We start from the raw sequence: 25,175 nt of genomic DNA on the forward strand, positions 1-25,175 counted from the left end.
TCTTTGCTCCAAGACCCAGTACTGTATCTGCTGATACAAAAGGACCTAGCGAGAAGCACTTCTCATAGGTCACTCTCACGTCCTTCAGATAATGAGATGCAAACACTGAATTGCACCTCCAATATGTAGTCTCGATGATATTCTTCAGAGACATATTCTTTTGGAACGCCAAAGACGTTTGCTACTGCTCTTACTTCATGCGTCTTGACTTTTAGAAGACCGAAGGATTCCTCCGAGCAGTTCTTGTGAGCATCCGTAATAACGCTTCTCACAAAGAAAGCCAAGGCGTTCTTGGACATGAGTCGTTTGGGGTTCTTCACTGCACACCAAAGACCTTGTTGACAAGCTCCCATCTGTCTCTTCCTCTCTAAATAGAATTTAAGAGCTCTCACTGGACAGAGAGATCTCTCTATCTCTCTGCCTACCAGGTTAGATAGGCCTTTTACCTCAAAACTTCTGGCCAAGGTTTTGATGGTTTTCATTCTTGCCAGAAACATTGTCTGGAAAGAACAGATGGCAGCATCTCCTTTGAACCCCACCGTGGAATCCAGAGCGTGTAATTCGCTCGTCCTCTTGGCTGTAGCGAGAGCCACTAGGAACAAGCATTTCTAGTAAACGTCTCGGAAGGACGCCAGATGTAAAGGTTCGAATTTGTCCGATGAAAGGAATTTCAGGACCACGTCTAGATTCCAACTAGGTGTTCTAGGAGTAGCTGCTTTCGACGTCTCAAAAGATCTTATTAGATCGTGTAGATCTTTGTCGTTAGCAATGTCTAGGCCTCGATTCCTGAAAACCGAAGACAGCATGCTTCGGTATCCTTTTATTGTCGAGACAGATAGGTGTGACTCCTTTCTCAGAAAGAGGAGGAAATCGGCAATATTCACTATAGAGGTACTGGAGGAGGACAGCTTCTGAACCTTACACCACCTCCTAAAGACTTCCCACTTCGACTGGTATACTCTTCTCGTCGAAGCTCTGCGGGCTCTAGCGATAGAGCCCGCAGCCTCGCGAGAAAAAGCCTCTCGCTCTGACAAGTCTTTCGATAGTCGAAAGGCAGTCAGAGCGAGACCTGGGAGGTTGTGATGAAACCTCTCGAAGTGGGGTTGTCTGAGTAGATCGTGTCTGTTTGGAAAGCGATAATTCTGGGGAAGTCCACTATCCACTCCAGTACCTCCGTGAACCATTCCTGTGCTGGCCAAAATGGGGCTATGAGTATCAACTTCGTGCTCTTCGAAGCTACAAACTTTCCTGAGCACTTCCCCAGGATTTGAACGGGGGAAAGGCGTAAGCGTCCACACCCGACCAATCCATGAGAAACGCGTCTATTGTGAAGGCTCTCGGATCCTCTACTAGAGAGCAAAAGTTCTCTATTCTTTTGGAGAGGAACGTCGCAAACAGGTCTATGTGAGGTCTCCCCCACAGGGACCAAAGACTTCGACACACTTCTTCGTGAAGAGTCCATTCTGTGGGAAGGACCTGGTTTCTCCTGCTCAGTCTGTCCGCTCTCACATTTTTGATCCCTTGAACAAACCTTGTGAGGAGAGTTATGCCTCTTTCTTCCGTCCAGGTTAACAGGTGTTTTGTCAACTGATAGAGGGAGAACGAGTGCGTGCCTCCTTGCTTTCTTATGTAAGCCAGAGCCGTGGTGTTGTCTGAGTTGATCTGTATTACCCCGTCTCTGACTATCTTTCGAAGGACTTTAAGGCTAGGTGTATGGCCACAAGTTCCTTGCAATTGATGTGCCAGGACACCTGTTCCTTTGTCCAGGTGCTGACACCTCCCTTGCTCCCAGCGTCGCTCCCCATCCCGACTCCGAAGCGTCGGTAAACAACACTTGGTCTGGGTTCTGCAGAGCAAGCGATAAGCCTTCGTTCTTTTGAAGCTGAGGGATCCACCACCTCAGATGATCTTTTACTTCTTGTGGAAGTTGGAAGATGTCCGAGAGTTGACCCGTCTTCCAGTTCCACACCTCTTTGAGGAAAAACTGAAGAGGGCGAAGGTGAAGTCTCCCTAGCGAGAAGAACTTTTCCAATGAGGACAGGGTCCCTAATAGGCTCAGGTAATCCCTCGCTGAGCTGTCCTTTCTCTCTAAGAAGCTTGAGATTCTCGACAAACCTCGAGCGATTCTTTCTTGCGAAGGATATACCCGAAAACCCCGAGAATCCATCTGAATCCCCAGATAGACCAAGTTCTGGCTGGGGATCAGTTGTGATTTCTCGAGGTTGACGAGCAACCCTAGCGAATCTATCATGTTTCTTGTTACTTCCAAGTCCTCCAAGCACTGACTCTTCGACTTGGCCCTGATCAGCCAGTCGTCCAAGTAGAGGGAGATGTTTATCCCCTCTAGGTGAAGCCATCTTGCTACATTCGCCATCAGGTTGGTGAATACTTGTGGGGCTGTAGACAGACCGAAGCACAGAGCCCTGAATTGAAAGATCTTGTCTCCTATCACAAAGCGAAGATATTTCTTTGACTGATGGTGAATGGGAACGGGTGGAAATAGGCGTCTTGCAGGTCCAGAGAGACCATCCAATCTCCTGGCGAAGCGCCGACATGACAGAGGCGGACGTCCATACGAAAACTTCTTTTTCTGTACGAAGCGATTCAGAGCGCTTACGTCCAGAACTGGCCTCCACCCCCCCGATGCCTTTGGTACTAGAAAAAGGCGATTGTAAATCCCGGGGCCCGTGTGTGATCTTGTACCAGTTCGATGGCCTCTTTTTCCCACATTTGCTCCACCATCTGAAGGAGAGTCTTTCGCATTAACGGGTCTCTGTAACCTCGCTGACAGTTCCGAGGCGTAGATGTTAGGGGGCGGTTTGTCGTCGAAGGGGATTACATATCCCTTCTTCAGGACCGACACTGACCAAGGGTCGGCTCCCCTTTGTTCCCATACTCCTGCAAGTTCAGGAGTCTAGCGCCCACTGGTGCTTGGAGGAGCAACAAGTCACTTAGATCTCTTGAATGGTCTAAATGAAGACCTTCCTCTCTTTTCAGAGCTCTTCTTTCTGGCAGGGGACGAGCCGTTGCACCTCCACGAAAGGGCTGCTGAGTAGGACGAGGTTCCTTCTTAACCGTCGCCACTACCGGTCGTCCTTTCTTGGACGTTTGAGTAGTAGGTCTTGTGTCGCCTTCTCAGTTAGTGAGCGAGATATATCCTTGACTAACTGAGAAGGAACAGATGATCTGATAGCGGTGCGAACAGTAAGGCAGTCCTCTGGCTCGGAGAAACCCCTTTCGATAAAAGGGAACCATACACTGATCTCTTTTTCAGGAGACCAGCACCGAAAAGTGAAGCCACTTCACCAGAACCGTCCTGTACTGCCTTGTCCATGCAGGACAGCACGCTATGGAGAATTTCTGGGTTCTTCAGAAACTCCGGATCCTTAGATTTGTTGGCCAGAACTCCGAGCGACCAATCCAGAAAATTGAACACCTCTAAAGTGACAAAAAGTCCCTTTAGCAAGTGGTTCAACTCTGAAGTGCTCCACGTCGCTCTGACCGATCCTAAGGAGTGACGTCTATGAGGCCTCCACTAAACTGGCAAAGTCGGCATCTGCAGAGGCGGGTAAAGAAAGACCCATAGTCTCTCCTGTCCCATACCAAATACCTCTCTTCCCGTGCAATCTGGAAGGAGGCATGCAGAATACCGTCTTTCCTAACTCCTTCTTCTTGTCCATCCAAGAATCTAAAGAATGGAGTGCCTTCTTCATTGATATCGCAGGCTTCATTTTTCAAGAAGGCCGACGATTTAGCCGTAGCTGAGCTCGAAAAGAGCGAACGAGGAGAAGGAGGAGCTGCAGGACTAAGAGAATCTCCAAACTCTTGTAGTAGTAAAGAGGCCAAGACTTTGTAACTAGAAAGTCCCTCATTAGCAGGAGGATCGTCGTCAGACAACTCGTCTAACCCTCGATCCGACGAAGGAGAACGTTCCCGTTTTGAGGAAGAGTCCTTCCAAGACCTCCTATGTTCTGAGGAGAGCTCCCATTTGGCGAAGAGTCATAACCTCCAGGACCGAGTCCCCGACTCTTGACTCCTGGCTCTTGACTCTTGGCCTTCCTGACTCCTGCCTCCTGGGCTCCTGACTCCTGACTCCTGCCTCCTGACTCCGGACTCCGGACTCCTGGCTCCTGCCTCTTGACTCCTGCCTCCTGGCTCCTGGCTCCTGCCTCTTGACTCCTGCCTCTTGCCTCCTGGCTCTTGCCTCCTGGCTCTTGCCTCCTGGCTCTTGCCTCCTGGCTCTTGCCTCCTGGCTCTTGCCTCTTGGCTCTTGCCTCCTGGCTCTAGCCTCCTGGCTCTTGCCTCTTGCCTAGATGCCTCCACACTCTTGGCTCTTGGCTCCTGCCTCCTGGTTGACTCCTCACTCCTGGCTCTTGGCTCCTGCCTCCTGGGTGACTCCTCACTCCTGGCCGGTGCCAGACGTCTGATTGTTTCATCCAGGTTCGTACAGGAAACCTCACCTCGGTAGAGGTATCGATCCTGGAGGTAGATACCTCCATACGTCTGGAGGATCTTTTAATAGGAAGGGAAGGTGCTCCATTCTAGGAGGCTCCTTTGACAGGACTCCTACAAATGACGAAATCTGCTCCTGCATCGCCATCATGAACCTCTTTGTAGCTTCCTCTTTATCCTCTTCGGGAGGAGGGCGGGAGGAGGGGAGGAGGAGTCCATAGCCTCCACCTCCTGCCTCCTTCTCACTCTGGTTGGAAGAATGGCTCTTCTCGCCTTCTTAACTCCCGATGGAGACTCCTCAGGGAAGTTTTCAGGGCTCGAGTCAATTGTCGGCGCCCTCCAACCCCTCTTGAGAGGCCGAGATCGATCGGAATCTCTCCAATCACGTCTCGGTGATGAAGATCCCGACGACGAGAAACACTCACGTAGGACGCTTTTACAATAGCTGTCCTTGCGCAGTCTGGGGTGTCACAGAAACCGCCGAAGGGACACCTGATCGGTGGGGATTCTCCACCAACTCCTTTTCGGCTTTTCGACATTCCTTCTCCTCTGGGCATGTGAGCTTGGAAGAGGTCTAGACCTAGGAGCGTTGCTGAGCCGACCAGATGCCCCACTCCACTACACTGGGGACACTTAATATCACGGTCTAATGACAAATCACTAGCCTTACCTTGTATGGCAGCCATTTTGTTTTCCATTATTTTGAAGGCTGCTTTTAGATCTGCAAGTTCTTTCGCTGGATCTACAGGTTCTGCAATAGGAGAAGGGGCTGCAATGGAAGGAGAAGTAGCAATACTTACCCTTGGGGAAGATCCCAAGCTTGGAATTAGTTCAGATCTAGAACTACTTAAACTTCTATGAGAAGCCTTCCTCGCTCTCTCTCTTTCTAACTTTTTCAAATAATTAGTTAGATTCTTCCATTCGTTCTCACTCAAATTCTCACATTCTTTACAAGTATTAGTAAAAGAACATTCATACTCCCTGGCACCTCTTGCATACCGTGTGAGGGTCTACCGAAGCTTTCGGCAACCTCACCTTACAGCCTACATTCACACACGTCTCACAACCATACCAGAGTCAGACATATTTAAAGAAAAATCCAAAATCAAGTCCACAAAACAGTCCAAAACAAAAGCGTTATGCCAATCCAAACAATCCAGATACGTCACCAAAAGTCGTTAAGAAAGATCAAATTGTGCCGGCGAAAAAAGAAAACCAATCGAGAGGAACCAACAACAATGTTGATGGTCCGGCGACAGAAAGAATTCTGATTAGAAAACGGGGATGGTTCCTAGTCCTGCCACCCAGGGCAGGGCGGTAGATCACCTGACCTACCTGTAGCGTGTGTCGCGAAATTTGAAATTCTGTCGGAGACGACGGAGTCTATAGCTAAGTATATATCTGGCAGGGAAGTTGAATGTATAAAAATGCAGTTTCCAGCTATTCCGATGTCACATACAGGATACACCATACCACAAGAATTTACAGCTCTAGACACGGAAAAAAAGTTTCTTCAATATGATTCTACAGTTGAGCTGAACTAGCTTTACCACGTACCAATAACACCTGAAAACACCTGGGCAGTGTTCCCAGTGGCAATTATCCCATATGGGTAATGGTCCCAGAGACAATCATCCCGGTGGCAATTCTCCTAGACCTAGAGCCATGTAAAACAAAGTTTGTCCTTGTATACAATTGCACAACACAACTAAAAAGTTACCTTCAGATGCTTCATTCCATTGATGTGTACATCGAGAGACTTTCGGCCATTCAACTGGGACTGACAAATCTGTTAAATCAGAAAATGTATTTTAAACCAGTATAAAGGAGAATCTAAAAAATTATCTATCATTTAATACATGAATTATTGTTTAATATAAAAATCTGAAAGCAAAATCAAAGAACATATTTCATTACCAGAGTAAATTAATTTGTTTAAATAGAAATGATATTTTTATAATAAAATGATGTTTAATATATAGTTACCAAGTAATTACACAGCAAACAATTTCTAGGTGCCGGCAGCTAAAATGTGAAAATTGTGGTATTGATTCTTTTGTTTTAGTGTAGATAACTAACCCCGCCCACTTTTGGGGGAGAAGGGAAACAAACTAGCTGAGAGCTCAATTTATTTATGCTCTAGATTCCATGAGAGGGGAGGAGGTTGGGCTCACATTTTGTAATTATTAGTAAGTATATATAAAACATTACTTTATTACAAAAATATCACTTTTATATAAGTAATTTACCACGTAATTACATAGCTGATTCCAACATTGATAAGAGGTGGGATTCATGAATCTATTCTACCCCAAAACATTAAAAGTAATGAAATGAAAGTGAAGACAGTTGGTAGCATTGAAACAATGCTGCAGGAAAATACTGCCTCTGGTGACGCTCATCTTAACTCATAGAGGTGTGGCCATGTAGCCAAAGGTCACCAAGAGTCACCTGCAACATAAGGAGGAACCTTATAGCAAAAGACCTTTCCAAGCTCTATTAAGGCATAGAGATTGCCCCTGCCCAGGGTGCAGTACCATTACAAAATCACCAGAAGCAACACTGTACCCTACACCACAAAACATTAAAAAACACCACATCCCAATCAAACACAAGACTGGAGGGTATGCAGTACAAAGTACCCCCAGACTCCCCTAAAACCCAAAACCGATTTCCAATTTGAAGAGTAAGGATGGAAATGCTTCCTCTACTCTATACGACTTTCTCCCCCAACACCATGCCAGCCACTGATAGAGGAGACAAAGTACAGTTGACCCCAGCCTCCAGTATGACTTCTCCCAGATTCGGGGGTGTATGTCAGGAACCTTCACCTAGGAGAATCAGCAGGAGGGACAGCCAGCTCCTCCACTAGCACTTCGCGATCAAGAAGTACATGCACTGACTCACCTAACTGAGCCATAGAGTTCACTAAAAGTTCAAACTTACCATCACTCTTAGCTTCCAGACTGGTGATGGCATTGGGGTCAGAAGTACAGGAGCTGGGAACTGGACTAGGTGGTATAGTTGAAGAACCACTGTTCAGGGACATGACAGACATAATTTGTACACCGAGGAAGACTTCAAAGATTCCTGACTAGCTCCATACTTATCAGACCTAGCAGAGGGTTTCCTCTTCCTATTGCTTTCCAGTCTGGAAAGATGAGAAGTCAAAGCCTTCCACTGTTTACAGTCCCAATCAGCACATTCGGAAAAAGTCAGACCAACAGAACAAACTTGACCTCTGCAATCCATACATACTGTAAGCAAGTCATATTTAGCAGACGTCAACCTCATCTTGCATCCTCTGCTGCAATAACAACTACTAGAAACAATTATGTCAGATGTTGTCACAAATAAGTCAACTAATCAGTCTCAAAACCAATCCAAAACTGAGAAAAAGTCTTAAAATAACAACCTGACTAAATAAATGCCAAAAGGCTACCAAAGGAAAAAAAATACATCACCAAAGTCCTAAAAAAACAAACGATAAAGCATACGAAATTCAAATTATAGCAGCAGCTTACAACCTTCATTGGAAGCTGGCAGAATTAAATTGAGCTGTCTCCTAGTTTGTTTCCCTTCTTCCCTGAAAGTGGACAGGGCTAGTTATTTACACAAAAAACAAAAGAATCACTACCCAGATTTTCACATTTTAGCTGCCAGCACTTAGAAAGTGTTGGCTATGTAATTACTTGATAAGTTACTGATATAAAAATATCAATTACTGAAAAGCAAACGATGTGGCTGATGCCTTTGACAACTACAAGGTGATGCAAGGCTACAAATGTTACTAGAAATACTTGCTATAGTTCCTGTATGCTAACCCTTAGTGGATGGGTAAAAAAATTAATATGCAGCTCCTCAGGCCAGGGTACACTTTGAAGTCAGCCAATTTATGAAAACAACACATCAATGGAAATAGATGATATGCAAATGCACGTGGTGAAAGAACATTTTTTTTAACAATTTTCTGTACTTTCTACAAAGAGTTAACAATGACTATTTACAACCATTTTTACAAGACAGTCATATATTTTACCAACTTAAATGTTTTTTCTAATAAATAATTTAATTTCATTTTGTAAAATTATATGTAATTACAGCTCACACAAAATCAAAACAGGTAAGAAATCAAATCAGTAACAAATTTTTAGCATATTTGTTGAAAAATATTTATGTAAATTTACCGAGAACGAAGATTCAATAATTTTTTTATTTGCAAATGTTGTTTCTAAAGTCTTTCTACTTTTCTTTGCAAAATTACATTTACAACTGACATACTATCATAAAAGACAAGAACGAAAATCAACAGCAACCCCCTTGGTATATTTATGAGCAAATTTACAAAACGACATCTTGTGAGACAGACGCAGTACATTCTCCCTTGAAGTCAGAAGCAGAACTGAAGTCCTGAGATGCAAGATTCGTGACTCGTGATTTTAGCCAGTGTAAAAGTTGCCATTATTGAATCTACAGGCTATAATAGTATTGACACCTCTTTCCCACCCGATTCTTTCCAAACCGATGGTGCTTAATATCCGTCAACCACCCCAAACCTGTTATTACTACTCCTGAGAAGCTACCGTCCATTAAGGGTTAACACATCCATCTTAAAACCCGAGGAATTCTTAAAAATAATAAACTGGAGCAAAAACATTCAAATGCAAATTATAGTATTTAAGAACAATCTGACTAGTCTACTCCCTTGTATGAGCAACATTCAAGTGCAGCAATGGTCAGTTTACTTAAACTTTTCTTAAATGGCTTATTTTGTAACTACAGTACAACAAAACCTTTAATCTTTACTTTTCCTAGGATGCATATGAAAAAACCTTATAACACTCCCCTGACATATTATGAGATCATCTGAGAGAAATGTAAATACAATTATGAAACAATTGGATTTCTCACTAGCTTGTCAAATGAGGGAACTGACAAGCAGGGCAGAACTACCAAATAAAATCATCAGTGTTTTAATCAATATATTAGATCAGTGCGACACAATTGTAGATTATTTGTTAATTCCTTGATTTTCTATAGTGGTGTGCCAATTCCATGAGGTCAGGATGTGGGCAATCTTTGTAATAAAGAATGAAACAAACTTTTTTAAAACAAATTTTCCTAGTCTCAAACATTTATTTCAAACAAACTGCTACATGCTTAATCTAAAGTGTTGGCTTCTCCAAACTGATAATGTTGAGAGTTAAACCAGATCAAAGAGTCAAAACAGCTGACTTACAAAGCTGCCAACAAAATCTATTTGTGGAGCTCAAAATCATAAACAATCAATCAATTATTGTAGCATCCCAGGGGCTGTATGGTTCCAAAATAATTTGCATAATTAATATCTGCCCTTTGCCAGTTCCCTCATGTCTTGCCAATGATCCTCTCATCCTTTTGTCTTACTGTTCTATTTCATCTCCCTATTTCCCTGCCTTCCTTCTATAGTCACTGCCAACATAATAAACAACACTGAATAAATAATATAAAGAAATAAATTCTAGAATCAACTAACTACTTATACTGCATGATGAAAGTAATATTTCATAAAGACTTTAGTTTCCCGTTACACTTAACACTAGCCTTAAAATGTCACAAAATTAATAGAGTACAGGATAACATCAAGACAAAATACTTATTTGCTCTTGCTACAATTAACACTAGTATATAGTATACTATAGTTCCATTGAACTTCACTTACATCACACACATACATCATGCCCCCATCGTCATCATACATGATGGATATGATGCCAGGTCCAAACTCTTCCTCTGCAAGTATTTGAAGGACTTCATTAATACAAAAATGTTTTCAATTTATTAATATAAAAAATTCTAGTTGCTAAGTAGGAAAACCAGAACATTAACTTTTAAAACATTATTTAATGAGAGCTAATGTTTTAAAATGGTGCAAAAATATTATTGATTTATCTACTTAGAATACTATTTGATAGCACTAAAATTACTACTGAACCACCCAAAAATATCTACGAACAAGGAGGTTGTTTGTTAAGCTAAATGTGACTTTGAACAACAGGTCCTTATAAATACAGGAAGTCCCCGTTTATCAATGATCCAGTTTTATGGATCTTGTCTAGTGCCGAAAATCGACAATATTCCATGCCATAATGCACCTATTTCCAGTTATCAGCAGCATAAGTGCCATAAATCACCAACACTCAGTAATTGGTAATTTTTGCTTATCATCAAGCCGTCAGAATGGAACCCCTGCCGATACTGGGAACTCCCTGTAATCAGAAGAACCACCTACCATAATAAAACCAAAAAGTGTTGTTCATCATAATACACTTGAGAAGGTCAATGGAGTTGTATCATGTCTCAAATACTATAGTAATACAGGCAGTCCCCGGCTTATGACGGGTTCTGTTCTCGAGACGCATCATAATGCTTTGGATGTATAAAAGACTATGTAAACTGCATTCTTATTGCATTTTTCATCAGAAAACCCTTCAAATATTGATTAATTTGCATTTTTGGATTCATATTTCTTCCGCAAGATTGGTGTCATAAGTGGCGTAACCCTGGAACGTGTCATAAACCCGGAACTAATTTCTGATGAATACAATTGAAAAGCACCGTAAGCCAAACCTGTCGTAAGCCGGGGATTGCCTGTATATGGCAAGAATAACCACCTCCTACCACACATATCCAAACTGAATTTATATACAAATTTTCATGAGAAATGTTTAAACTGTCGCTTGGAAATTTAATCTTTTTCAAACCCTCATAATGTAAAGAGGGTTGAGCATGTGTATGGCTCTGGTGTTTATGTCATTATTGTTGAGGTTGATGAGCAGTGTATGGATCAGGATATTTTCATATCATAATGTGATGGGACTGAGCAGTCTAGCTCTGGTACTGGACAGGTGTATAGCCCTGATAATGTAATGTCCAGCTTTGTTATTTCATATTTTCTCATCACTGTAAACTGCAGCTGCTGTATTCCTTTTTATTATGCTTTTGGCTGGAACCTTAACTCTACTGTAAATATGCAAATTGACTCAAGAGGTACTAAATAGGTTTAAGGTTATTTTAGTAGTTTAATTGGCTCCCTCCTCCTTGTTCATGAATTAACAGTTAAAATCTGTAATTACAGTCTATAAAAACCTGATGCTGGCTAATTGTGCCAAAACGGCTCCCAAAAAAGCAAGAACACTTCACCAACTGCTCCCAAAATGACCAACTGGGAATTAAAAATGTCCAAAATTCAACTGCTGCTAATAGCTAACATACAGCCATCAGCTGGCAGAAATAAATTGAAGCTCTGTGCTAAGTTGACTCCTCTCTTACCATGAAAGTGAGTGGGGTTAGTCCCTTGGCCAAAACAAAAATTGGCGGTACTGTCAACTTCAAACTTCTAGCTGCCAAGAAGTTGAAACTATTAGCTATTTAATTAATTGGTAAGTTGCTCTTATGAAATTATGGTTTCCTCCAATATTCTTCATCTAATAGTTTAAAATTAAGCCACATTTCTGTAACAAGGTTAAAATTCTATAACTAAAGAGAAAATAATCAAAGGAACTTACCTAATAGCTTTGTTTCCTCTGCAATCCAGGCTTCATTTGCACTGGTGTCATCCTCATCTGCCTCTTCTTCTTCGTACTTATCGTATCCACCATAATTATTATACTGATCATTCCATGAATTCCAATTATTCCCTCCCCAGCCGCCACCCCAACCCCCACACCCCATCCACCGTCGAACTGGCCACCCCACCTCTACCACCACCACCAACCTCTTGTTGGGGCCCCAGTTTATCATTGTGATATCGCTTCCTTGGACCTGATACTGATCAATACACGAGGATTACTTCCAGTTATATGCATTACAATTAATTATAAATTCATAACAACATGGTAATCAAATGCTAGTTAACAAAATCCAATACAAGGATACTGTCCCTTATCAGAAGCATACTTAAACCAAAGAGAGAAATTGCATTGATAGGATATGACTCATTGAAAATGTTAACTTAAATTTCCATAATATACCTAATATTACAAAATAACATTTTGACTGTGCAAGCAGTCAGTGCAAAATACATGTAACTACAAATATATTAAGTAAATAAGCATTCATACCTTCAACTTTAACAATATTCTCCTTTGCCTTTGATCCAAATGAACCAGTACTCAGTACTGAGAGAACAGCACCCAGGCTAGAGTTCTTTTTTTGTTCAGCTGTAAGATAATTAAGAGATGCTATAGAAATCATGTGAAAAATTAAAGCATACAAATATTCCTCATCCAACATGTAGCGCTCACTTCATATCAATACTCCACCCTTTCTTCCATTCACATTCCCACTTTACTTTCACTGCTTCCACAACCCCTTCCCAAACATTTTGCAGAGATCATTCTACATCAAAACAATATGACACACACACACACACACACACACATATATATATATATATATATATAATATATATCTATATATATATTATGATATATATATATTATATTATATTATATATACACATATTTCTCTGTCCCAGATTCATTTTAATCTAATTACTATATTTTTATTGATATTCACTTTCAACAGTCTCCAATTGCAAACACATACTCCCATTATTTAGATCACGAACTTTATTCATATGGATCAAGCCCACAGGGGCCACTACTGACCTGAAATTCAAGCTTCCAAAGAATACAGTGTTCATTTGAAAGAAGAAACAGGTTATGGGAAATACAAAAAGAAATGTTATTAGAAAAGAAAAATAAATTAACAAAGTAATAAATAAATAAAAAATTACATTTCTATAATAAAACAGTTTTAATTATACTTACCCAGTAATTACATAGCTAAGAGTTTCACTCGACCAGCAGTTAAAATTCTGAAATTTGCGGGTCGAGCTAATTTTTGGGGGGGGGGGGGGGGCTTTTTGTTTTTGTTTTTGGTAAGTAACAATGCCCCGTCCACTTTTGGGGAAAGAGAGGAACGACTTGGCAAAAAGATCAGTTTGCTTTATGATCCTTAATATCCATGCTAGGGGACGAAGGTGTCTCTGATCACATAATTACATAGCTAATTCCCACATTGAGGGAGGTGGGATGCTTGGATACTTCTACCCCAAAACATTAGTACAGTGGTACCTCGAGATACGAAAGGCTCAACTTACGAAAAACTCGAGATACGAAAGCTGACACGAAAAATTTTACTGCTCTACATATGAAAAGTTTTCAAGATACGAAAGGTTTCTGAAAGTCCGAGATTCGCCTGATAACAATTTTGAAACTCGCACCGCCATCTTGGTTCTAGTAGACTCGCCACCATCCTCCTGCTCTCCCATTGGTTCCTGACGCTAGCCAAGCCATGAGATCCTTTTCTCCTATTGGACAGCATCCCTCCCATCATGCATCTTACGTGGTGGCGTGCCTTCGCTCGGCCACTTCGCACCCGAAGCTTTATCGTACGCATGCGGCATTCGTTCGGTCCAACGATTTCGTTTAGTATCGTAAATTCGTTAGTGATTTCGTTGTGCTACTTTATTGTGTTGTGAGAACCTAATTAGTACATATACGTACTACATACGTAACTTAATTACGTACAGTACATATAGTCATGGGTCCCAAGAAAGTTGCTGAAGTTCACAGAAAGAGAATGCTTTCTATGGAGACAAAGATGGAGATAATAAAAAAGTATGAAGCTGGCTTGTGGTTGAGTGTGATCGCTAAGGAATACGGCCAAAATCCGTCAACGATAGGCACCATCCTTAAGCAGAAGGAAGCCATCAAAGCAGCTACACCTTCCAAGGGTGTGACTATTTTGTCCAACAAAAGGAGCCATGTGCATAATGAAATGGAAAGGCTGTTTCTTGTATGGGATCGAGACAAGAAATCGATGGCGATACGATAACCCAGATGGCAATATGCCAGAAGGCCAGCACTATTTTCGACGATTTGATTGCCCAAGCCGAAGACGACGGCGGAGAGGGGACATCAACGGCAACCCCAGAGTTCAAGGCTTCTCATGGGTGGTTCAAAAAATCCCATAAACGGACTGGCATCCATTCGGTGGTGAAGAAATTGAAATTACGTAAAGTATAAAAAAGTAAAAAGAAATGTAAAATTAAAAAAGACAAAATAAATTTTATTTAAGTTTTTTGTAAAGTTAAGTGTTACAGTTTTGTTAATGTGTTTTGTAAAGTTTAGTTTGTTTTTCTGACATTTTTTTTATGTGTTTCATAAAGTTAAGTGTACGTATCTGCCATTTGTCCTCCTCCTCTGCCGCCACTTTCGGAGATAGCCTCACTCGAAAGGTAAGCTTCCACATTTTACATTACAGTAATAATATTTCTTGTACACTAATATACACTTTATTTACAGGTTTTGCATTTTTATTATTAAGATACGTATTGAATGGTCAAAATTGTTGTAGTATTTCATTGTTTATAGGTCAATTTAGCTTTATTATGAAATTTCTACTGGGGTGTTTTTGGAGAGCTTGGAACGAATTAAGCCAGTTTTACATGTAAAATGTGGTCCAAGATACGAAAACCTCATGATACGAAAGGCGCCTCGGAACGGATTAATTTCGTATCTCGAGGTACTACTGTAGTAATGTAATGATTCATGAATAGAAAGCTTTGCCAAAATTAATTAAATGTTGTGTTTGCCTGATCTGATAAGAGTTGATGCAGGAAGATACTGCCTCTGGTTGTCACTCATATCACATAGTGGTGTGGCAGTATAGCTGTGGAGCAGCTACTACTTCAGTGAAAAACTCTGTTTTCTTCTTCTTTCCTACTGTTATCCATACATTAAGCAGTTGATTGCCTGGTCCTCCAAACCTCTCTTCTCCATATCTTTCTTCACTTTATCTCGCCATCTAATTCTTTGTCTCCCTCTCGATCTTCCTCTAACAGGTTCCTCCCAAGGCCTCTTCACTCCCGCCTTCGTCATCCATCCTCAACACATGCCCATATGTTCTCAATTGTGACTGTCTTACCCCCTCTGTAATATACACTAAGCCTGCCCGTCTTCCTATTTCATCATTTTCAAATTTCTCAAGCAGCAATATGCACATAATCCACCTCAGCATTCTATCCTTATTCTCTCGAGCTTTACTTCCTCTTTGCATCTTAAAGTCCATGTTTCCGATCCATACATTAACACTGGTCTCATCACTGTGCTATAGATCTTGACTTTTACCTTGACTGCATTTTCTTACCACATACTACTCCAGCTACCTCTCCACTTCCCCATGCAGCTTTTATACTACTGTCAACTTCAGCCTCACATCCTCCCTCTTGGCTTTAAGTAGATCCTAAGTATTTAAACTTTTCTGCCTGTTTTATAATCAAGCCTCTTCTTTCTTGTATTACTATTCTGTCTCTATCTTCCCTACTGCTCACCAAAACCTCAGTTTTATAAACATTCACCTTTAAGCCTTCCCTCTCTAAAGACTCCTGCCACTCTCCAATCCTTTTCTGTAGGTCATCCTCATTCGTAGCAGTAATCACCAGATCAGCACACAACAACTCCCACAGCTCTTCATTCCTGATCTCTTCACTCAACACATTCATGGCCAGCACAAACAAAAATGGGCTCAATGCTGACCCCTGGTAACCCAACACTAACTTCAAAGTTTTCTGTTTCCTCCAACTGCTGTTATTACTTTTGTGCTCGTTCTTTGATATAACATCTTGACCAGCCTAACCAACTTTTCTGAAACTTTCCTCTTCCTCAAACACCAAAACATTACTTCTCTTAGGATTCTATTGTATGCTTTCTCTAGGTCTATAAATGCACAATAGCACTCCTGGTTTCCCTCTAGCTTCTTTTCCTGTAGCTGTCTTACTATGAAGATGGCATACTCTATCCCTCTTCCTCTCATGAATCCATACTGCTGTTTCCCGATCTTTACAATCTCTCTCAATCTCTCATCTAGTATCCTCTCTAAAGCTTTCAATCCATGCTTTGTTAGTTGAATTCCCCTGTAGTTACCACAATCCATGACATCGCCCCTCTGCTTGTATATACATGTATATACCATTAGACTCTCCTCCCAGTACCTTGGCATTTCTTCCTCTTCCCACATAGCTTTTAATAAATCAGCGAAGGACAATTCCGATGGTGAACAAAGATAAGCACATTGCCCATGCCCAGGGCTCAGTACCAACAAATAACCAGAAAAAAAACTGTTACCTACGTATACCCAAAATATTTCCATAAAAAACCACTACCCTACCAAAAGACTAACGGGTACTCCCGGTACTTTGTACCGCCAGGCTTCCCAACAACTTCAACACCTTATGTCAAGGAGCAGACTAAATTTAGGGAAAGTTGCTTCCTAAACTTTCTTTCCAAATACAATGCCAGCTAATAAAAATGGACCCCAGGTATTGCAATTATCATATAAAGTTTCGATGTCACGCAGGTAATGGAAAGCAAAAACAGACTCACATTTCAATATGTAGATTGTAATATTGCCGTCCGAGATACATTCCTTTTGAAAGCCAACAAAGTGCTACTGTCTTAATTTCATGAAATTTTACCTTGCATAAAGGGAATGCCTTCTTGAATCGAGGAGCAAGCTTCCCGATTGATGTCCCTAAGGAAGAATGCAAGGGCATTCTTAGAAAGCAGTTTGGAGGGATTCTTAACGGAGCACCACAAACTGCAAGAGTCACCATGAATATCTTTCATTTTATGAAGATAATACTTCAAAAATCTTATGGGACAAAGTGTCTTTTCATTGTCGTCAGGTCGTCACAAGATCTCCATCACTGTCAATCAAGAAAGAATGAGTCCATGGATTAGCAGCGGATTCATTCTTGACTAGAAATCTAAGGGAATGAGAACAAACTGCCTTTCCTTTGGAGAAGCCTACTCCTTTGTCCAAAGGGTGCACTTCACTGACTTGTTTTGCTGTCGTCAGTGTAACTAGAAAGTGGGAACTGGAGTGTGTGGAATAGCAAGAGAACTGGGAACGGGGGCCAAAGAAATGATAAGAACATGTGAATCCAATTTTAATTCGGAAGATCTCTTGGCTAGTTACTGATTTAGATTCTGCCCTGGCGACTGCCTTTCTTTTTCTGTCTCTAGCTAACTTTTTCAAATGAGGCTCTAATGTTTCCCATGTCCTTTCTTCCCACTTATTATATTCAAAACATCTCAAATCTAAGGAACATACTTGTCCATGACAATCCCTGCACATCATGTGCGAATCATACGATTCCTTGGTCAAACGTCTATTACATTCTTAAGCACAGTATCTAAAGTTAGACGAACTTGAGTCCAACATCGTCAAAACAATTACTTAAAATTGGTAACAAAGCCAAAATCTATTGTAAGTTCTCTAGAAAGACAATAAGAAAAGTCAAGAATTTCAGAACCAACTGCAGCCGACAGCCATAAACAAATTGATCTCTTTGCCAAGTTATTCCTCTCTTTCCCTGAAAGTGGATGGGGCACTGTTACCTACCCAAAACAAAACAGAAAAATTAGTGCAACCAACGAATGTCAGAATTTTAACTGCTGGGTGAGTGAAAATGATATTTTAATGATAAAATAAGGTTTCACATATACTTACCAAACAATTACATTAGCTGTACGCTTTCTTACCTGGCAGTCGAAAACTCAAATTCCTGGCGGCAGTAGCAGTGCTGCCATCTTTTGTGTAGGTGATACAGATCCCGCCCACTATCGGGAATACCTGGTACTGCTGAGCTTTTAGACTTCAATTCGTTGAGCCGCAACGTCCATCTGTGGGGAGGAAGGCGGGCTCTGATTATGTAATTGTTTGGTAAGTATATGTGAAACCTTATTTCATCATTAAAATATCATTTTCACATAAGTGACTTACCAAACAATTACATTAGATGATTCCACATTGCCTGGAAGGTGGGTATAGGGACAGCTTTCTGAATAAAAATAACATTTATGTGCTCACATTATATATAATGTCTGCAGTACCTTACCTTGTGAGAGAGCAGCTACAGGTAGATACTGCCTCTGGTCGGCGCTCTCATCACATGTAGGAGACGTGGCAGTAAAGGCCAGGGTCGTCCCTACTAATGGTGGGATTTTTTGCAATCATGGAAGTTCACTGATGATTGACAAAAAACAATAATATTTTGCCCTTGCCCTGGGCGAAAAGAGCAGATAACACTACACAACACCATCACCTACACTAAAAATTATATGATACCCTTAACCAGATATAAGAACTGGTGGGTACTTCAGGTACATGTGCCCCCAGGCTTCCCATAAAACACAAAACACCTCCAACTCAAGACGAGGAGACAGCAGAGGGTAAACACCGGGTCCCCCTATGCTTCCTCTCCCAACACCATTTCTGCTACTGACACCTGAAGAACTTATACAAGGTGAAAGAAGTCTCAGTTTTCTGGATTGGACAATTACAGCGTTAGCCAAAAAATTGAAGACTGCCAGTCTCTGGATGAGGATTTCCTGCGGACTGGCTCAATCTGTTGTCCTGTGTGGACAGGGCAGCGAGACACGGTTCAGTGGAATTGGCTGCCTTATTCACTATGGGAGTACTCAAGAAGAGAGAATGGTGGTGCTACTTTACATCTCTAAGAGTAACCATGAACCAAACATGGGCTTTGTTGTTCTCCCCCCTGAGTAAAACTCACCTGTTTCCAGAAGAAACCATCAAGCATGTACTGTCGGACCTCGAGAACAAGTCTACCGATGATCTTCTGTCTCAATCAGTGAGAAGACCTAAGGAACCTCGGGTGACAGTAGCCAAATCTTCACCTTTCCAAAAGCACACCTTTCGAGGAGGTAAGTTCGAGGTGGTAGCAGAGACAAAGACTAACCTACGAACCACCTCCCAGTCTACCAAGAGGCCTCTCTTTACGACAGATACATGATCGAAAGGTCCTTCACCCAGCCGTGGGGGCAAAACTCCACAGCTACTGGGAGGAATGGGGTCGAAGAGGAGCAGAACAGCGGGTCATACAGATGCTTCGAGAAAGATGTGTGATCCCCACCACCGGATACACCACTGTCCATTACACCTGTCTGTTTGACAGCATACACTACGGGATCAATAAGAGCTTTGGCTTTAGCCAAAGACGTAGAAGAGCTCATCAGCCAAGAGGTCAGATGAGGTAACAGACACTAACTCCCCAGGGTTTTACAACCAGCTTTTTGTAGTCCCCAAGGTATCAGGGGGATGGAGACCTGTTTTGGACGAAAGCGCTTTGAACATCCTCGTCCAGAAGATGAAAATTCAGAATGGAAACCAGTCTATCAGTAATGTCAGTCATCCAACCAAGCGACTGGATGGTATCTCTCAACCTGAAGAATGCATACTTCCATGCCCCCATTCATTAGAATTCCAGAAAGTTCCTGAGATTAGTCTTCAAGAGGAGTCTTCCAGTCCAGAGCCCTCTGCTTCGGTTTGCCACACACCTCAAGTATTTACTCGGATTCTCGCTCCTCTGGGAAAATGGCTGCCCTTGATGAGGATCAACACCGCCTTTTACTTAGGTGACTGGCTCCTGCGAGCCGGATCCAGTCGTCCGTGTGTGAAGGATTTGGAGAAGATGCTGACTTTGACACAACAATTGGGTATTTTAAAAACCAATGAGAAGTCCCAATTTCCTACTCAAGAGGATTCTCTCTAGCTTTTCGGGTTTTTCTCTCCCTGAAGAAGATAGAATCCTGCCTCTCGCCAGTCCAACAGTTTCTGGTTCACCCCTCCTGCTCAGCTCTCGAATGGATGAGCCTAGTCAGGACCCTGGCTTCACTGGAGAGTTTGTTAAGTCAGGACGCCTACACATGAGGCCGCTTCAGATTTTCTTGAAAACAAATTGGTCCCGGAAGACAAAGTCGGCCTCACTAGTTTTCCCCCTGATGGAAGAGATAACGGTAGATCTTTGTTGGTGGCTCTCGAGGGAAAGATTACAAGAAGGAATTTCCCTAGTATTGTCGAACCCTGACCTGCCGTTCTTCTCAGATGCCTCAGCCAGCGGATGGGGGAGCCCTCCTAGGAGCCAAGAGAGTATCAGGTCTGTGGACAGAATGAGAAAAAACCTTGCACAACAATGGGAAGGAATTGAAGGCCATCCTTTAGGAGTACAAGCGTTCGACTTTTAGTCACAGGAGGAAACATAGCAGACTACTTGGCCAACACCACAGCATTGTCATATGTGCGGAAGCAGGGAGGGACCCACTCGTTCTCTCTCAGAAGATAGCCGAAGTTCTCCTCACTGACTAATGAGAAGAGGATCACCCTTCTTCCAAGATTGCATAAGGGAGAATGAATGTGATTGCAACCAAACTGAGTCGGGTAAATCAGGTGTTACCAACAGAAAAGAATCTGAACAGTGTGTATGTCAGGACCTCTGGAAGCTTTGGGAAAGACCATCGATAGATCTGTTCGCCACATCGAGGAACAATCGCCTTCCCATTTTCTATTGTCCGATTCCAGAACACTAGTGGAGAACAGATGCGATGCTGCTAGATTGGGACAGGACTGGACGTTTACGCTTTTCCTTTTTCCTCCCCCTTCGGGATGATAAGAGAGGTCTTAAACAAGCTTCAATCACACCTGAATGTGACAATGACTCTAGTAGCACTATTCTGGCCCAGGAGAGAGTGGTTCCCGGACCTTCTCAATCTGCTGGTGGATTTCCCCAGACTACTTCCACAAAATTCATCGCTTCTCAGATAACACCATTTCAACTGATATCACCAAGGGTTGTCCGCCCTGGCCCTGACAGCATTCAGACTGTTAGGAACCTGTTCAGAGCAAAAGGGTTTCCGCAAAGGGCACCAGAAGCTATTGCTGGCTGCAGAAGAAGCTCTTCTGCCAAGCTCTACCAGTCCCAGTGGAGAGTTTTAGGTCATCTATAACAGAGATTGCGGAATTTTTTCATTTCTGAGGGACACCAAGAAGTTACATCAGTTTCCAAGCAAAGAGGCCTTGACAATCGTCTTTAGTTCCTCCAACATTCCAAGCATGAAGAAGTGGAATGGAATTGGATGTAGTTTAAGGTGGCTTAAGGTCCCCAATTCGAACCATTGAAATCATCAACCATGAGAGACTTAACTAGGAAGACACTATTCCTAGTCGCCTTAGCCACAGCGAGCAGAGTAAGTGAGAGTCCACAAGGCTGGAGAAGTCTCCTTGGGAGGAGGTAGAAACTCCCAAAGAAGGAACTTCTCCTGTGGCATAAAACCTGTAGTTTTTATTGCAACTTCGACTGAGGGAAGGCGAACAAAGCCTTGCCTGACTCCTTTTTCTTAGCAAGCCACTCTTCTCTTTTTTCAGTGCTTTCTTCGAGGACTGGTTTCGGTAATCTCGAAGGCGTTGATCTCCTCCTTCCAAACATCAACGGAGGGGAAGAAGGCGAAGCTGATTCAAAAAACAAAGTCCGGATACATCTGCAACAGGAACTTTAACAGACTAGAATAAGCAGAAGAGGTCTTTGAATCCTGGTCTTGGGTTTCCTCGTCCGACATGTCGGCCAACATCCCGTCTTCCTCTTCCGTCTGGCTCGTTGTCTTCTACAAAAAGACCATCAATTCTTGAAGCTGATATTAAATGGGTCCAAAGCAGAATCCTCTAGCAAGGGTTTGGCCTTCGAATCATCCTTGGGCGAAGCAAAAGTCGTGACTCTTCTTCGAAAAAGAACAACTGGGAGTTGAAAACCACACGAGACGTAAGAGGCGAGCGAGTCGAAACAGCTCGAGACTAATGAGGCGAACGAGTCGAAAATCCTATCGACACACAATCAGGGTTGCTGTTTTGAGGAATTTCGTCCACAAGTGTGGCTTTCTGGTGACATCTGGCAACTCCTCGTGGCTTTTCCGACCACAGGCTATGGTACTGAATAATGAAATTCTTCATTTGCCTTTTTGTAGAAAAAAAAAAAAAAAAAAAAAAGAAAAAAAAAAAAAAAAAAAAAAAAACGGTACCACTGTACACAACGAATCCAACGATGCGAGTCAGTCTTACAAGTGTGCGAATGAACGCACCTGAATGTCTGACTCCGTCCGAAGATATGCTATCCAATGAGGACTGACGATCCTCCACGAAATTCTGGTCCGGAGTCGTGGCTACGAACAACTGGGAGTTGAAACAACACGAGACGTATGAGGTGAATGAGTTGAAGCAGCTCAAGGCGAATGAGGCGAACGAGTCGAAGCAGCTCAAGGCGAATCAGGCGAATGGGTCGAAGCAGCTCAAGGTGAATGAGGCGAACGAGTCAAAGCAGCTCAAGGCGAATGAGGTGAACGAGTCGAAGCAGCTCGAGGTGAATGAGGCGAACGAGTCGAAAAAGCTCGAGACGAATGAGGCGAACGAGTCGAAAATCCTATCGACACACAACCAGGGTTGTCGTTTTGAGGAATTTCGTATGTAAGTGTGCGAGTCAGTCTCACAACTCACCTGAATGTTTGACTCCGTCCGAAGATACCCTATCCGAAGAGGACTGACGATCCTCCCCGAAAATCTGGACCGGAGCCGTGGCTGTCGTACACTTCTTCTTAGAAAACGAACGACTGGGAGTCGAAACAACACGAGACATATGAGCAGTCTCGCAAGCGCGCGAGCGCTCTTAACAGGCGGCGACATCCCTCTCGTACGCTGGGCATGTCTCTTCAAAGGACGTGACACTAAATCACTACACACTTTACGCCTCGACACAGGCGACTGCACTTCCAAGTCGGATGACAACTGCACGTCACTGATATCTACGCCTTTACAGCGGCGTTTCCTGGGCACTCGCGAGTCGACTACGTTGACGGAGTCGGCGACTGACCGTGGGCAAACTCCCTCAGTCTCCCTTCGACCTCCGGTATGTCTTCTCCCGGGAGCAGGGGAGTATGACAGTGACCTTCGTCTAGGAGAACAGGAGGAACGGACAGCCGCCTCCTCGGACACGACACTGACACTGACACTGACACTTGGCCTAACACTGGCCTTATTGCTTGACTCTTTACGAATGCACCTCTAACATGGAAATGGTGTTGGGATCGGAAACATGGGATACCTGGTCTGGAGTAAATGGTACTGAAGTTGGAGGACTATCAAAAAGTGAAATACTAGATAAAAGTGGAGAAGATAGTGACGGTTTGCTCTCCTCTAAAGCACGGAAGTTGTCTCTACTCTAGTTTTACTACACGCTCTAAGCGCTGTTTCCTTCTCCTATCTTTGTCCATTTTATCCAAATGGGCTTGAAAAGTCTTCCAACCTTGTTCATCTAAACTACTGCACTCATCACAATTTAATTCCTTGCTACAGCACTGACCCCTACATTAATACATTTGGAGTGCGGATCGTGGCATAGTTTAGCTAATCTAGTTTTGCAGCCACTGCTGCAAAACCTAACTGAAGAAGAACTAGCATCAGGCATCTTCGTAATAACTTGTTAATGACTAGGCAACTAACTGATGAAGCAAAAAAGCCAACCAAGAAATTGTACATCACCAAAAAGAAAAAATCCACAATGGCGACGAAAGTCGACTGCAACACAACCCACTGGTGTTACCCCGTGGCAGCAGAAAACGAATTGAAGTCTAAAAGCTCAGCAGTACCAGGTATTCCCGATAGTGGGCGGGATCTGTATCACCTACACAAAAGATGGCAGCGCTGCTACCGCCGCCAGGAATTTGAATTTTCGACTGCCAGGTAAGAAAGCGTACAGCTAATGTAATTGTTTGGTAAGTCATTTAAGTGAAACTCTTAATTATGTAATTACTGGGTAAGCTACTTAATTACAACTTAAGCATACAAGGAGAATTGTTTCTGGGTAATACTAATGCATTGTACTTTCACTTGAACTTTTAAAGTTCCAATTGAAAAGCATCATCAGGGAGAATGTTTCCACAAACACTCCAGTTTCTCCTTACAATAACAGAGTAACACTACTTTTACATAAGTCATTCACTTTATATACCTTTGATAACTTATTTCTTATCCCACAATTTGGCACCTGTAGTCTCCTATCCTATCTTTTATACAGTCAAAACTTCAAACCTTACCATGAGAAACCTACATACTGTAGGATATATTTGCATGTGCAAATCAGCTATCATTTATTTTTTTTATTTATAGGATAAATTTGCATGTGCAAATCAGCTACCATTTATTTTTTTACTTATAAAAAAAATTATTCCTACACAAAAAAACAGTATCCATGTCACACACTTACTCAACTCATCTAAATTATCAGTATCATCCCTTGATTGCTTCTTGTGTTCTTCTAAGTCAACTCCGGGCGGGGGTGGTTCCTCGTCCTCCTCTGCAGCGCCTGATGTCTCTTTTTTGGTATCTTTAACGTTTCCACTACCTTTGGCTGGAGGTTCTTCACCAGGAGGATATTCATCCTCTAAAGCAACTGGAGCTGGAGCTGGAGCTGCAGCTGCAGCTGGAGCTGGAGCTATAGCAACAGCTGCCTTGTCTTCCATACTTATTATACCTAAAAGGAAAATCAAGCAGCTAATTACATGCAAAGTACATAACAAGACTTGACACCTACTTTAGTTTAGAACAACTAATAATGAGAAACAACCATAATTATAATTAACATTTTAAGCATTTTACTAGAAGTAATCCATAATTCAATGATGACAATGTGTTCAAGTTGGGATGAGTCTTCCTTGCACTTGTCCATAAAACATCACACATTAAATTACTAGTTAGCTTAATTTGCTCTTTGATAGAATACCAACTGATTTTGGTATTTCTAGCCATTCCTACTGGTATACCCAATCAAT

General features: G+C 42.4%; 1 protein-coding gene across 1 annotated transcript; it reads right to left on the reverse strand.

Annotated features, from left to right (window-relative positions):
• Positions 1–6,083: 6,083 nt before the first annotated feature.
• On the reverse strand, positions 6,084–24,903 carry LOC135225072 (uncharacterized). Its single transcript, XM_064264333.1, has 7 exons — positions 24,611–24,903; positions 12,555–12,653; positions 12,161–12,261; positions 12,000–12,075; positions 10,167–10,224; positions 7,360–7,487; positions 6,084–6,241 (listed from the first exon to the last, which is right to left on the reverse strand). Exons 1-7 carry the CDS (start codon positions 24,864–24,866, stop codon positions 6,084–6,086), a joined length of 876 nt encoding a protein of 291 aa, XP_064120403.1. The 5' UTR covers positions 24,867–24,903.
• Between the last annotated feature and the right edge of the window lie 272 nt (positions 24,904–25,175).

This window comes from Macrobrachium nipponense, chromosome 12 (genome assembly GCF_015104395.2).
Source record: "Macrobrachium nipponense isolate FS-2020 chromosome 12, ASM1510439v2, whole genome shotgun sequence".
Classification (NCBI taxonomy): domain Eukaryota; kingdom Metazoa; phylum Arthropoda; class Malacostraca; order Decapoda; family Palaemonidae; genus Macrobrachium; species Macrobrachium nipponense.

Bases quoted from the DNA above. Each gene is read 5' to 3' on its own strand.
- LOC135225072 (XM_064264333.1), bottom strand. From the start codon at position 24,866: ATGGAAGACAAGGCAGCTGTTGCTATAGCTCCAGCTCCAGCTGCAGCT. The intron at 10,225-11,999 runs GTAAGTTCCTTT...AAATACTTGCAG, and splicing joins AGAGGAAACAAAGCTATTAG to AGGAAGAGTTTGGACCTGGC. The intron at 6,242-7,359 runs GTGAGTCAGTGC...CTGATTTAACAG, and splicing joins GAACTCTATGGCTCAGTTAG to ATTTGTCAGTCCCAGTTGAA.